At 44.3% G+C, this 15,554-nt stretch overlaps 1 protein-coding gene across 2 annotated transcripts in view; it reads left to right on the plus strand.

The window, feature by feature from the left end:
• NXN (nucleoredoxin) overlaps positions 1-15,554 on the plus strand; it is a 78,846-nt gene that overhangs the window by 59,212 nt on the left and 4,080 nt on the right. For both annotated transcript variants that reach the window (XR_015741842.1, XM_087924978.1), the window contains exon 7: positions 8,864-8,988. Coding sequence is in view for 1 of the 2 variants with exons in the window: in XM_087924978.1 (XP_087781104.1) it covers positions 8,864-8,988 (125 nt within the window). In the remaining variant the exon portion in view is untranslated. The remainder of the gene's footprint in view (positions 1-8,863; positions 8,989-15,554) is intronic.

Genomic DNA, 15,554 nt, shown 5'->3' on the forward strand with positions numbered 1-15,554 from the left:
GAGGAGGACGGAAGGAAAGGAGGAGATAACAGGAAGAGGGAAGGAGGGGGGAAGGAAGGAAGGAAAAAAGGAAGGGAGGGAAGGAGAAAAAATAGGGAAGAAAAAATCGAAGGAAGGATCGAAGGAAGAAAGGAGAAGGAAAGGAGGAGATAGCAGGAAGGGGGATGGAGGGGGAAGGAAGGAAGGAAAAAAGGAAGGGAGGGAAGGAGAAAAAATAGGGAAGAAAAAATCGAAGGAAGAATCGAAGGAAGAAAGGAGAAGGGCAGAAGGAAAGGAGGAGATAGCAGGAAGCGGGATGGAGGGAAGGAAGGAAGGAAAAAAGGAAGGGAGGGAAAGAGAAGAATTAAAGGAAATAGGGAAGAGAAATTGAAGGAAGAATTGAAGGAAGAAAGGAGAGGACAGAAGGAAAGGAGGAGATAGCAGGAAGCGGGATGGAGGGAAGGAAGGAAAAAAGGAGAGGGAAGGAGAGGAAGGAAAGGAACAGAAATTGAAGAAAGAATCGAAGGAAGAAAGGAGAAGGAGGGAAGGGAAAGAGGAGGAGATAGCAGGAAGGGTTGGAAGAAGGAAGGAAGGATGGATGGATGGTGGGAGGGAGAGAGGGAGGAATGGAGAGAGAAAGGAAGGGAGAGAAGGAAGGAAAGGAAATAGGGAAGAGGAAAGGGAGGAAGAATCTAGGGAAGGAAAGAAGGAGGAGATAGCAGGACGGGCATGGAGGGAGGGAAGGAAGGGGGCTTCGGAAGGAAGGAAGGAAGGAAGGAAGAGGAAGGATAGCGAAACAAAAGAGAGAGGAAGGAAAAAGGAAAGGAGTGAAAAAGAAGGTCAGCGGAAGAAGAAAAAAGGAACCGCATGAAAGGAAGCAAAAGGAGAGCGGGGAGAACAAGGAAAACAAGATGGAAAGCGAAATGAGAAAGAGAGAAGGAAGACAAGAAAGGGAGGGAAGGAGGGAGGAGAGAAAGAAGGAAGCTTGGGAGAATGACGTAAAGAGAAAGGCGCGTAGGAAAGGAAAAGAAAAGGGAAAAGAAAGGAAAGGAAGAAAGAGAGAGAGAGAGAAATGGAAGACAAAGGAAAAGAAAGGAGGAAAGAAGGAAGAAAAGGAGGGGGAAAGGAAGAGGCCATCTTGAATTCCAGGTTTAGCCTGATATTCCCCCCCCTCCCCGTCCTCGGGGGGCTCTCCTATCTCCCTCCCCAGTGAATTCATAGCCCACAGCCCTCTCCCCTTTTCTCTCTACCCACCCTGTCTCGGTCTGTTTAGGAAGGAGGACCCCACAAAGGCCCCTTCCCTGGCTTGCCGGGTGGGGAGAAATAGATCTTCATGTGATCCCCCCCCCCCGCCCCCAATTGGGTGGGTTTAATGGAGGGGGTGGGGGCTGCTGTCTCACCAGTGATGGATAACTCTGGGAGAGAATGGTGTGTGTGTGTGTGTGTGTGTGTGTGCGTGTGTGTGTCTCCTTTGTGTCTGGTCAGAGGGGCATAAATTCAGTGTATTTATTTAGCAAGACGGTCGGAAAAAATATTCCAGAGATTTGCAGCCTTGGGGTGAAAATGCATCCTTTTCTTTCCTTTCCTTTCCTTTCCTTTCCTTTCCTTTTCCCTTCCCTTCCCTTCCCTTCCTTTCCTTTCTTCCTTCCTTCCTTTCCTTTCCTTTCCTTTCCTTTCCTTTCCTTTCCTTTCCTTTCCTTCCTTCCTTTCCTTTCCTTTCCTTCCTCTTCCTTTCCTTTCCTTTCCTTTCCTTTCCTTTCCTTCCCTTCCTTTCCTTTCCTTTCCTTTCCTTCCTTTCCTTTCCTTTCCTTTCCTTTCCTTTCCTTTCCTTTCCTTTCCTTCCCTTCCTTCCTTCCCTTCCTTTCCTTTCCTTTCCTTTCCTTCCTTTTCCCTTCCTTTCCTTTCCTTTCCTTTCCCTTCCCTTCCTTTCCTTTCCTTTCCTTTCCTTCCTTTCCTTTCCTTTCCTTTCCTTTCCTTTCCTTTCCTTTCCTTTCCTTTCCTTTCCTTTCCTTTCCTTTCCTTTCCTTTCCTTTCCTTCCTTTCCTTTCCTTTCCTTTCCTTTCCCTTCCCTTCCTTTCCTTTCCTTTCCTTTCCTTTCCTTTCCTTCCTTTCCTTTCCTTTCCTTTCCTTTCCTTTCCTTTCCTTTCCTTTCCCTTTCCTTTCCTTTCCTATCCTTTCCTTTCCTTTCCTTTCCCTTCCTTTCCTTTCTTTCCTTTTCTTTTCTTTGGCTCTGCTGAGACGGTGGCGTCTGATGGGGCAGATGTGAACATCCCAAAGACCCAGATGTGGCCTAGATCCGTTGCTTTGCAAAGGGGTGGGAAGGAAATATTCTTTTTCCCCCCCAAAAAAGAAGAAAAGAAATGGTCATTTTTTTCTTCTCTTCAGTTAGGAGAGTGCCGGCCCATCTTGGATTATTATTATTACTATTATTATTATTATTACTATTATTATTATTATTTTAATCTTTAGTGAGATTCACAGCCTTTGGGGCTGGTTGGTAGCTGAACAGTTCGAGTCCTAACTGAGGACCTACGAACTGTTCAGGTAGCGTCGGAGGATATAAGCTGTTCCACGTAGGGTGGTTTTTTTTTTGTAGAATCAGAGTATTAAAGTCTGATAAATTCAGGATTTCCAAATAGCGAGGCAGCCCTTTAGGTATGGCTCCAAGGGCTCCGTTTACAATGGGGATAACACACGATTTTCTTTTTCCAAAGTCGCTCAACTTCCATTTGTAAGTCCCGATACTTTGTGATTTTTTTTTTCTTGCTGCGTTGTCTACAATTTGTGCATCCCCAAGTATTGCAATGTCAGTGAACCAAACCCTTTTCTTCTCAATTATTATTATGTCAGGCGTGTTGTGGGCCAAGTGCCTGTCCGTCTAGATTCTGAAGTCCCCCAAGATCTTGACTTTGTCATTATTATTATTATTATTATTATTATTATTATTATTATTAATGTGTGTGTCTACTCTTTTGTTTTACTCATTTTGCTCTTCTGTTCTATTTTAATTTTATTTCATTTTTTTGGGGGGGGGTCATCCCAGACACTTGGGCGGGGGACGAAAAGAAGAAGTAAAAAACAGAATTAAAAGAATAACTGCATAAGCACTTTTATTCTTAAAAGGATAGAATAAAAACCGACCGATTTTCATTTAGAAAATAAAAAAAAATAGAATAAAAAGCCCGCTTTTTGGATGCCAGCCTCTGCTAAGGTGAGGTCCTGAATTCGAAGCAGCCTTTTTCGAGAGGAAAATTTTATCAGTGCTTTCCCGCTTGCCACACATCGTGAAAATCTTCGTCCCTTCCTTCTGATCCCCTTTTTCGACCTTCCGACAAGCAAACTCAACGGGGAAGCTAGCTAGATTCACTTAAAAGCCATGTTACTAACTTATCAGCGATTCACTTAACAATGGTTGTGAGGAAGGGCGTAAAACGGGACAAAACTCACCTGTCAACCATCTTGATTAGTAATGGAAATGTGGGGTGGGCTCAGCCATGGTCATAAGTCTGGGATGACCCAAAATAAAATAAAATAATTAAATTACTTTAAAAAAAGAATAGACTAAAATATGATAAAGTGAAATGAAATAAGGTGAAATAAAAGAAAAATAGAAAAGAAAGGAAAAGAAGTGAAAAAAATAGAATAGGATAAAGTAAAGAAAAAGAAAAGAAAAATAAGAAAAAGTAACATAAAGTAGGAAAAGAAAAGAAAAAATTGAAAGAAGAAAAAATAAAGATGATAAAGTAGAAAAAGAAAAAGAAAAGAACGTAAAAGAAAACAGAAAAGTAAAAGAAAGTAAAAAATAAAAGTAAATAAAAGAGAAAATGTAAAAGAAAAGAAAAAGAAAAAAAGTAAAAAAAGTAAAAAGAAAATAAAACCAACAAATAATAAAGAAAAAGAAAAAAAGAAATAAAATAAAGTAATAAAAAAGTAAACTAAAATAATCAGAATAGAATAAAAATAAAATAAAGATAAAAGAATGGAATAGAATAATAAAATATTAAATAAAATTAATAAAATTGAAATAAGAAAAATAGAATGGAATGGAATTAAATAAGATAGAACAAACTCAAGTCAAACAATACAATACAATAAATGAAATAAAAAAAGTAAAAGAAAGTAAAAAATAAAAGTAAAGAAAAGAGAAAATGTAAAAGAAAAGAAAAAGAAATAAAGTAAAAAAAGTAAAAAGAAAATAAAACCAACAAAATAATAAAGAAAAAGAAAAAAAAAAAATAAAATAAATAAAATAAAGTAATAAAAAAGTAAACTAAAATAATCAGAATAGAATAAAAATAAAATAAAGTAATAAAAGAATGGAATAGAATAATAAAATAATAGATAAAATTAAGAAAATTAAAATAAGAAAAATAGAATGGAACGAATAAAATAAGATAGAACCAACTCAAGTCAAACAATACAATACAATAAATGAAATAAAAGAATGAAATAAAACAAAATAATAGGATCTCGCTGTGCCTTATTGGGCTTGCGTCAAGCCTCCACATTCTCTCTGGCGCCAAAGTTGCTCCCCTTTTAGGCAAAAAAACCCTTGGCAGCAAAACCGCCTCACACCCACCCACCCCCCTCCCCATCTCCCCTCTTTCTCACCCCTCCCCACGCCTTCCCTCCATCGCAGCCCCTCCTGTTTGAGGCTGGGGGCCATATTCTCCGGCCGCCTGTCCTCTTTCTCCTCAGACCACATTGCATGGGTGGGGGGCCCTTTGTTAATCGTTGATGTTTGCCCCCTCGGTGGGAGCCCCGGGAGAGGTCAGCCAAGCCCCCCCCGAGTCAAGGGGCTTTGGGGGCAGCCTGGCGGGGGGGGCAGGATTTAATCCCATTAATAATGTTTTCTCGCTGACTGCAAACCCAGAGAGAAGCTGGGAGGAATTTGAATGGTTGTCCCTGGGCAAATTCTCCTTCTGGGATTTAAATCAATAACCCTGGGTCGGATTATTGCTCATTTCGGGGAGGGGGTGCAAAAGGACTCTTCTCGCCCCCTCCCCACTAACTCCACCCCAGCGCGTCCAAAATTCACCACTCCCACCTCCAAACCTGCTGAGGTTTTGCTGATCGGCCCGACTTTTCATGGACCACGGATAGCCCTCAACTAATAATAGGACATTTAGGGACCATTCAAAGTTACAACCGGCAATAAAAAAAAAGTGACTTATGCATATTTTTTTCACACTTACGGGCCGTTGCGGCATCCAAGGGAGGAGCCAGGAGGGGGAGGAAGAGGAGGGCTGTGAGGTCCTTGGTGCTGTCCGAGGTTGGTGGTTTTCTTGCAGGTGTTTCATGACCCAACTAGGCAACATCATCAGCGCTAGGAGGGAGGGAGGTTTGCAGAGAGAAGGAAGGAAGGAGAGGGAGGGAGGGAGGGAGGGAGGAAGGAAGGAAGGAAGGAAGGAAGGAAGGAAGGAGAGGGAGGAGAGGGAGGAGAGGAAGGGAGGGTAGGAAGGAAGGAAGGAAGGAAGGAAGGGAAGGAAGGAAGGAAGGAGAGGGAGGAAGGAAGGAAGAAGAAGAGAAGGAAAGAAGGAAGGAAGGAAGGAAGGAAGGAGAGGGAGGGAGGAAGGAAGGAAGGAGGGGTAGGAAGGAAGGGAGGAAGAGAAGGAAAGAAGGAAGGAAGGAGAGGGAGGGAGGGAGGAAGGAAGAAGAGAAGGAAAGGAAGGAAGGAAGGAAGGAAGGAAGGAAGGGTAGGTAGGAAGGAAGGAAGGAAGGAAGGAAGGAAGGAAGGAAGGAAGGAAGGAGAGGGAGGGAGGGGAGGAAGGAAGGAAGGAGGAGGAGGAGGAGGGGAGAAAGGAAGAGAAGGAAAAGAAGGAAGGAAGGGTAGGTAGGAAGGGAGGAAGGAGGAAGGAGAGGGAGGGAGGGAGGGAGGAAGGAGAGGGAGGGAGGGAGGAAGGAGGAAGGAAGAAGAGAAGGAAGGAAGGAAGGAAGGAAGGAAGGAAGGGTAGGAAGGAAGGAAGGAAGGAGAGGGAGGGAGGGAGGAAGGAAGGAAGAAGAAGAGAAGGAAGGAAGGGTAGGTAGGAAGGAAGGAAGGAAGGAAGGAGGGAGGGAGGAAGGAAGGAAGGAAGGAAGGGAAGGAAGGAAGGGTAGGTAGGTTGGAAGGAAGGAAGGAGAGGAGGGAGGAAGGAAGAAGAGAAGAAGGAAAGAAGGAAGGAAGGAAGGAAGGAAGGGTAGGTAGGAAGGAAGGAGGGAGGGAGGGAGGAAGGGAAGAAGAAGGAAGGAAGGAAGGAAGGAAGGAAGGGTAGGTAGGAAGGAAGGAAGGAAGGAGAGGGAGAGGGAGGGAGGGAGGAAGGAAGGAAGGAAGGAAGGGGAAGGAAGGAAGGGTAGGTAGGTTGGAAGGAAGGAAGGAGAGGGAGGGAGGGAGGAAGGAAGGAAGAAGAGAAGGAAAGAAGGAAGGAAGGGTAGGGTAGGTTGGAAGGAAGGAAGGAGAGGGAGGGAGGGAGGAAGGAAGGAAGAAGAGGAAGGAAGGAAGGAAGGAAGGAAGGAAGGAAGGAAGGACTGTGGGGTCCTTGGTGCTCTCTGAGGTTGGTGGTTTTCTTGCAGGCGTTTCATGACCCAACTTGGCAACATCATCAGTGCTAGGAGGGAGGGAGGTTTGCAGAGAGAAGGAAGGAAGGAAGGAAGGACGGACGGACTATGGGGTCCTTGGTGCTTTCTGAACATTGTGGTTTTCTTGCAGACGTTTCATGACCCAGCTAGGTAACGTCATCCATGCTAGAAGGGTTTGCAGGAAGGAAGACGAAGGGGAGGATGATTGTGGGGTCCTTGATGCTCTATTAGTTGTTTGGGAGGGGTTTTTTTGGCAGATGTTCTATTACCCAACTAGCCAACATCATCAGTGCTAGAAGAGAGTTGGGTTTGCAGAGTGGAGTGGGGGAGGATTGGTTTTTTCTGAGCTTGGTGGTTTTCTTGGAGACGTTTCATGACCCCAATAGGGAACATTATCAGTGCTGGAAGGGAGTGGGGTTTAGGAGGAGGAGGAGGACTGTGAGCTCCTTGGTGCTCTCTGAACCTGGTTATTTTCTTGCAGACGTTTCATGACCCGCTAGGCAACGTCATCAGCGCTAAAAGGGAGAGGAGTTTGTGGAGAGGAGGAGAAAAATATGGAGATACGGAGAGAAATGCTTAAAATAAAGAGAACAAAGGCGTCCCCCCCTCTCCCCCCAAAAAAATCTAGGAATCCAAGCAGAAGCAGAAAAAAAGGCAGCTCTTAAAAGGATGTTCAGCTGAAGATGGAATTAGGAGATTAAAAATAAAAATAAATTAAAGAATGAGGACTAGAAACTTGAAACGTGTGTTCTGCCACTTTCAGCAGCCCCCCCTGAAAATGGAGAGGAAATTTTTTCCACATGTAGTCCTCGGCTTATAACCAGTTGCTTTAGCGGCAGTTCGAAGTCCCGAAACTCCACCCAAACTCCACCCCACCCCAGGGACATACAACTCAGATTTGAGGTTTGGATGTCACCTCCCACCCCGCCCCGTGGTCACAATGACCACGTTTTGGGTGTTCCGGAACCAGCCCGCAGTCCTCTGGCCGCAACTTACGATATTTTTTCCTCAGAAACCTGCGTTTGCTTCCAGTTCGCTGCCAAAACTGACTCGTAACAAACAATGGATAACGAGTGCAGCATTCGCTTTACGATTGAATGCAAAAAAAAGATAAAGTCATAAAAATGGATCATCGTTCGTGCTGACTCCCTTCGTGACCATAATTGCCATATGCTCTCCATGGTGGTCATAACTTGAGGACTGTTTGTAAGGTGTTTACAGCAATCCTCTGCGCTCTGCCCTGTCTCTCTTCTCCCTGTCTCTCCTCTTCTTTCTCTCTGTCTCTCTTTGTTTGCCTCCTCTCTTTTGCCTCTGTTTCTCTCTTTCTCTCTCTCTTTGTGTGTCTCTTCTTTTTCTGTCTCTCTGTCTCTTTCTCTCTCTTTCTCTTTTCTCTCTGTCTCTTTCTCTCTCTGTGTCTCTCTTCTGTCTTCTCTCTCTCTGTGTCTCTTTCTCTTTTCTCTCTCTGTCTCTTTCTCTCTTTTCTCTCTCTGTCTCTTCTCTCTTTCTGTCTCTCTCTTTTCTCTCTTTTTCTCTCACTTCTCTCTCTGTCTTTCTCCCTTCTCTTTTTTCTCTCTCTGTCTCTTTCTCTCTCTGTGTCTCTTTCTCTCTTTTCTCTCTCTTTGTTTCTCTCTCCTTTCTCTCTCTGTCTTTCTTTTCTGTCTCTCTCTGTCTCTTTTCTCTCTTTCTCTCTCTCTCTTCTCTCTGTCTTTCTCCCTTCTCTCTTTTCTCTATCTCCTCTCTCTTTCTCTCTCTGTGTCTCTTTCTCTCTTTTCTCTCTCTGTCTCTTCTCTCTTTCTGTCTCTCTCTTTTCTCTCTTTTTCTCTCACTTCTCTCTCTGTCTTTCTCCTTCTCTTTTTCTCTCTCTGTCTCTTTCTCTCTCTGTGTCTCTTTCTCTCTTTTCTCTCTCTTTGTTTCTCTCTCCTTTCTCTCTCTGTCTTTCTTTTCTGTCTCTCTCTGTCTCTTTTCTCTCTTTCTCTCTCTCTTCTCTCTGTCTTTCTCCCTTCTCTCTTTTCTCTGTCTCCTCTCTCTTTCTCTCTCTGTGTCTTTCTCTCTTTTATCTCTCTCTTTCTCTCTCTCTCTCTCTCCTTTCTCTCTGTCTTTTCTCTCTCTGTCTCTTCTCTCTTTGTGTCTCTTCTTTCTCTCCTATCCTTTCTCTCTCTCTCTCTCTCTCTTCTGTCTCTTGTCTTTCTGTCTCTCCTTTCTCCCTCTCTTTCTGTCTTTTCTCTCCTTTCGCTCTCCCGCTCCTTTCTCTCCCTTCCTCCTCTAATCCCCTTTGGGAACGTGATTGTCATTCCTCCTCTTATGTCATTCTCTCCCCCCAATGTTTCAGATTCCGACGACGACGGAGAATCGGAAGCGGCCAAGCAGCTGATCCAGCCGATTGCCGAGAAGATCATAGCCCAATACAAAGCCAAAGACGAAGAGACCCCACTGCTGTTTTTCGTGGCCGGAGAGGTACGGGGAAGAAGGGAAGTGGGGAAGGGCCAAACTAGCAGACATTGGTGGTTTACGGGCTTCCGACAGGATGCTGGGTCCATCAACCTGCCTTAAGCCCCAGGTTTCACAACCTGGGAAGCCTCAGCAACAGCCTCGTTTCCAGGCAGTCCTTGACTTTCGACCACAATATTTTTGAGGCTCGGGGAAAACGTTTCGTTCAGTTGACTTTTGCCCCCATCGGACGCCTTTTTCTCGCCACCGTTGTTAAGTGAGTCCCTTCAGGGGGTTAAGTGAGTCGCACGGTTGTGGAGTTGAATCCGCCTTCCGCCTTGACTTTGCTTGTCGGACGGTCACAAAAGCGGATTGTGTGATTCCTCTCTCCACCCCCGCCTCCAGGAAACACTGCAACCGTCATAAGTACATGCCAGTTGCCAAGCCTCCAAATTTTGATCATGCAGCCTGCAATGGCCGTAGGTGTGAGAAACGGTCCCCAAGTCACTTTTTTTCAGTGCTGTCGTTCACTTCGAACGGCCACTAAGTGAGTTGTTGTAAGTTGAGGACTTGTTGCAGAGCGTAGCTGAAGAATAGCTAACACCCAAGAAGATAGGCTCAAGATCCAGATGGATCTTGGCAGACTTGAACCCTGGGCCATATCCAACAAAATGAAATTCAACGTAGAGAAAAGGAAAGTCCTACACTCAGGCAAGAAAAACCCAAAGGACACATATAGACTGGATGAAACCAGGCTCAATAGCAGGAACTGGGACAGAGATCTTGGAGTCTTAGTGGACAACCAGCTAAATAGGAGCCGATGTTGTGCAGCAGCAGCCAAAAAATCCAATGCAATCCTAAATTGCATCAACAAAGGGATACAATCGGGATCAAATGAGGTACTAATATCACTCTATAAAGCCTTAGTAAGGCCACACCTAGAGTACTGCACCCAGTTTTGATCACCACATTATAAAAAAGATGTTGAGACTCTAGAAAAAGTACAGAGAAAAAGCAACCAGGATGATCAGGGGACTGGAGGCTAAAACATACGAAGGACGGTTGCAGGAACTGGGCCTGGCTAGTCTAGGGAAGAGAAGGACCAGGGGAGACAGGAGAGCATCTTCCAATATTTGAGGGGCTACCCCAGAGAGGAGGAGGAAGGGGGTCAAGCTATTCTCCAAAGCACCTGAAGGCCAGAGAAGGATTAATGGATTGAAACTGATCAAGGAGAGAGATTCAATCTAGAAATATGGAGAAACTTTCTGACAGGGAGAACAGTCAACCAATGGAACAGAAGTTGCCCTTGGAAGTTGTGGGAGCGCCATCATAACCTTCAAGAAGAGACTGGACTGCCATCTGTCAGAAATGATATAGGATCTCCTGCTTGGGCAGGGGGTTGGACTAGATGACCTACAAGATCCCTTCCAATTCCATCTGCTCTCCGTTACATTATGGCTGCCAGGCTGACGCCCTTGTTTTCCCCCTATTCTGCAGCTTCCACCTTTAGTTAAGCAAGGGCACCTTAGCCCATCAGGCCTTCCCACCCTCCCTGGGACCACCAACCCGATTTCTCACCCCCTCTGTCCTTCTCCCAATTCCTCAGCCCCCTCCCAAAAGCCCAAGGAGACACTCCCACCCACTCTGCCTTGCACACCGATCCCTGAATATGTCCGTTGTCTGCCCCATGAACCCTAAAACAAAAGACCCTCTGCGCCCCCTCCTTCCCGCAGCCACCTCCCCCCCCGATCCCCACGCCCCCCTATCCCTCATCCGACCCCCGCGCTCCTTGGCCGGGGCTGCCCCAACCACACAACAACTTCATTCATTCCCCCTGCCATCTGCTCCCTGGTTCGGCTGACAGCTCCGTGAATGATCCATTCATCGGACACCACGCTTCGCCCCTTCGCGCCAGCCCTGCGAGGGGTGGGGTGAGATGGGGTAGGTCACGAGGAAGAGGCCACCCTGGGGATAATTGGGGGGTGGGTGGGTGGCTCTTCTTAAAGCAACCCCCCCTGCCTCCCAGAGTAGGTTAGTCTTTGCATCGAGAGTCTCAAGACGGACAAAATAATAATAATCGGCAGCCGGAAAAAAATCGGTACGGAGCCGTTTCGCAGCACCTGTTTGCTAAGGAAGCAAACTGGGACGTGGATTCCGTAGCAACTAGCAACACGCACACACACACACACACCCCAACCACAAAACGAGAGAGTGTGGTGCACAGAAATCCCTCGGGAGGGAGAAATTTACACCAAATTCCAGTTTGTTTGTTTTTTTCCTCCTAACCGAAGGATGTGGGGAGGAAAGGATTACGGCACTGATATCTGGGATTTTTTGCCACTGGCAGCGCGCCGTTCAGCTCTCTCGAGGTGCATCGTCTTGGGGTCTCGGGTACATTGCCGGGAGAAGTGGGTGTGAGAGAACAACAACAGTATCGCCAGTTTCACACACACACACAGACACACACACATGTATACACACCTCTTCGACAATAGCCCCTGCCCTCTCGTGGTCTCCGGCATTCAGGAGTTACACACCCGCCATTTTGCGGAGGGCAGGAAAGCAAGATGGACGCAAACAAGCAGGCGGGTTGGGCCGTGGCAAGACCGGGAGGAGCCGCACAAAGCTGGGAGAGATAATAAATTCAACCATAAATTCTTATTTTGTAAGCCTTTTGCAGTTGGGAGTCTCCAGGGGAAAAAAAAAGCCGCAGAATAAAGCCAGTGCAGAACGGAAGCCCGTGCCAGGGCGAGATTTATTTCTGCTGACTTAAAATAATTCTAGGCCGTCTTTTTTTTTCTTTCCCCTGCGAAAGACTATCTGACTGTGGAAGTGCCACCCAAAAGCAAATTATAGAAGGCCACCAGTGCTATTAAGAAGGGAATCCGTGGGTCCAAATTTTTTCAAAATTTGCTGGTGTCCAAAGATGGAAAACGTCAAAAGCGTATCTGAAGGGCTTTTCCTAAATTTTGGCACTCATACGGCATGGCAAAATTGGAAATAATAAAAGGTATCCAAGGGACAAGGGGGCGAGAAAAACAGGCTCCGTCTTTGGGGGATGCCAGCTTGCCAAGAAGAGAATATTGTGATCAACCTTAAAGCAAGCAGGAAAGGATGAAGGTAGAGACGTACCTCACAAGGCTGTTGTGATAATGTGGGAAGGGAACTGCAGAGCATACATCCAGTAGAATATTCTGGGTCAGTGATTCTCAGTCTTGGCCACTTTAAGATTTCTGGACTTCCACTCCGAGAATTCCCCAGCCAGCATTCTTTAAGATGGGTGGACTTCCATTCCCAGAATCCCCCAGCCAGCATCCTGTAAGATGGCTGGACTTCAATTCCCAGAATCTCCTAGCCAGCATCCTTTAAGGTGGGTGGACTTCCACTCCCAGAATTCTCCAGCCAGCATCCTTTAAGACATCTGGACTTCCACTCCCAGAATTCCCCAGCCAGCATCCTTTAAGATGGGTGGACTCCCAGAATCCCCCAGCCAGCATCCTTTAAGATAGATGGACTTCCACTCCCAGAATCCCCCAGCCAACATCCTTTAAGATGGTGGATTTCCAGAATCCCCCAGCCAGCATCCTTTAAGATGGGTGGACTTCCACTCCCAGAATCCCCCAGCCAGCATCCTGTAAGATGGCTGGACTTCAATTCCCAGAATCCCCCAGCCAGCATCCTTTAAGATGGCTGGACTTCCAGAATCCCCCAGCCAGCCTGCTTTAAGAGGGGTGGACTTCCACTCCCAGAATCCTGGCATGAAGCCGGCATGATTTAAGATGGCTGGACTTCAATTCCCCGAATTCCGCAGTTAGCGTGCTGGCTAGGGAATTCTGGAAGTTCCACCCATCTTAAATTCGCCAGGCTTGTGAAATACTGCTGTAAAGAGAATTATGTGATTTTGGCTCAGTCCTTCCCCATACAGCTAAGTCTATCTCCGAAATTCGTAGTTTGCAGGATAAAATGAAGAAGAATGGAAAGTACTCTTAAAAAGAGAAAAATTAGAATTTTTTTTTTTTTAATGTAATAGTACACCCCCAAAATACGCCAAATATTCCTTCCTCAAGCCTTCGAGAAGCAAAATAGAAACTGGAATAAAACAGGCAAGAGACTTGCAACTCTCCTTCCCCTACCAAGAAAGATATTAAAGCAAAGAATTTGAGCACATCGGATATTGAGAAATGCTTGCAAGCAGGAAAATCCAGAATTAAGGAAGCCCAGAATGTTAACCACAGAGTCTGCCTCGTGGCTGGAGATGATGCAATTTAATCCCAGGGTTCTGAGACCGCAAGGAAATTTCAGCCTTAGGAAATCTCTTGGTCTGTTTTGAAGGCGGACATTCTTCACCTCATCGTCCTCTGCCTGCGTGGGATTTTGGGGCATTCAAATAGGCACCGTAACCTCGTCTGGAGGGCGCTGTCCATCAAAATGCAAAGAGAACAGTGAACCAATTAAATCGGGGATTGCAAGGGTGTAAAGAGATAGATAGGTGATAGAGGTAGATAGATAGATAGATAGATAGATAGATAGATAGATAGATAGATAGATAGATAGAGAGAGAGAGAGAGAGAGATGGGTGATTGAGAGATAGATGATTGATGGATGAGAGAGATGATAGATGAGAGAGGGATGTAGAGATAGATAATAGATGGGAGAGAGATGATTGATAGATGATAGATGAGAGAGATGATAGATGATTGATGATAGAGATAGATAATAGATGGGAGAGAGATGATTGATAGATGATAGATGATAGAGATAGATAATAGATGAGAGAGATGATTGATAGACAGATGAGAGAGAGATGATAGATGATCGAGAGAGATGTAGAGATAGATAGATAATAGATGAGAGAGAGATGATTGATAGATGAGAGATGTAGATAGGTGAGAGAGAAATAGATGAGAGATGATAGAGATAGATGTAGATAGATTAGATGATAGATAAATGATAGAGATGATAGAAATAGATGAGAGAGAGCTGTAGATGATAGATATAGATGTACAGATAGATGACAGATGAGAGAGATAGATATAGATAGATGAGAGAAATGATTGAGAGATGAGAGAGAGGTAGATAGGTAGATAGATAATAGATAGAGATAGATATATATATATACAGTATATCTGGATGAGTTTTATGTCCTGTTCAAATCCTCAAGTTTTCGGCACTCTTGAAAAAAATAGACTGGCTTTGGGTTAGAAAAATACATCTGAAGTTATAGTTAGTCTTCAATTTACAACCGTAGTGGAGCCCCAAATTCCTGTTGCTAAGCGAGACAGTTGTTCAGTGAGTTTTGCTCCATTTTGTGAGCTTTCTTGGTATGGTTGTTAAGTGAGACACTGCCGTTGTTAAGTTAGGAACACAGTTGTTAAGTGACTCTGGCTTTCCCATCGACATTGCTGGTTGCAAAAAAGGATCACATGACCTCCCCCAGGACATGGCGACCGTCGTAAATGTGAGTCAGCTGTCAAACATCTGAATTTCAGTCACGTGACCATGTGGGTGCTGCAGTGATCATAAGTGAAACACCGCCGTACGTCACATTTTCAGTGCTGTTGTAACTTCTCACGGTCACTAAATGAATGGTTTTAAATCAAGGACTAACCGTACAGGAAGTCCATGACTTAAAACCGTTCACTTAGTTACTTCAAAGTTATCATGGCACGGGAAAAAAGTGACTTATGACCGTTTTCACACTTACGACTGCTGCAGCGTCCCCACGGTTCCGTGATTTACGTTTGGATGCCTGACAACTGACTCACATTTACAACGGTTGCCGTGTCCTGGGGAGGTCACGTGATCCCCTTTTGCGACCTTCTTACAAGCAAAGTCAATGGGGAAGCCCGATTCACTTAACAACTGTGTTCCTAACAAACAATGGCAGTGTTTCACTTAACAACCATGGCAAGAAAGCTCACAAAATGGGGCAAAACTCATTTAACAACTTTCTTGCTTGAATAGAATAGAATAGAGAATAGAAATAGAAAAAATAGAATAGAATAAAGAATAGAAATAGAAATAATAGAATAGAATAAAGAATAGAAAGATCAGAATAAAAAATAGAAAGAAAGAATAGAATAAAGAATAGAAAACAATAGAATAGAATAAAGAATAGAAATAGAAATAGAAATAATAGAATAAAGAATAGAAATAATAGAATAGAATAACGAAAAGAAAAAATAGAATAAAGAATAGAAAGAATAAAATAAAGAATAGAAAGAATAGAATAGAATAAAGAATAGAAATAGAAAGAATAGAATAGAATAAAGAATAGAAATAGAAAGAATAGAATAGAATAAAGAATAGAAAAAATAGAATAGAATAAAGAATAGAAAGAGAAAGAATAGAATAGAATAGAAGAAAGAATAGAAATAGAAATAATAGAATGGAATAGGAATAGAATAGAATTCTTTTATCGGCCAAGTGTGATTGGACACACAAGGAATTTGTCTTGGTGCAAATGCTCTCACTGTGCATAGAAAGAAAAGAGACATTCATCAAGAGTCAATCATAATGTGCAACACTTAATGATAGTCATGGGGTACAATAAGCAAACAAATCAAAGTAGGAAACAGTCAATATAAATCGTA

This window comes from Pseudonaja textilis, chromosome 1 (genome assembly GCF_049901715.1).
Source record: "Pseudonaja textilis isolate UNSWEBS1 chromosome 1, rPseTex1.2, whole genome shotgun sequence".
NCBI lineage: Eukaryota > Metazoa > Chordata > Lepidosauria > Squamata > Elapidae > Pseudonaja > Pseudonaja textilis.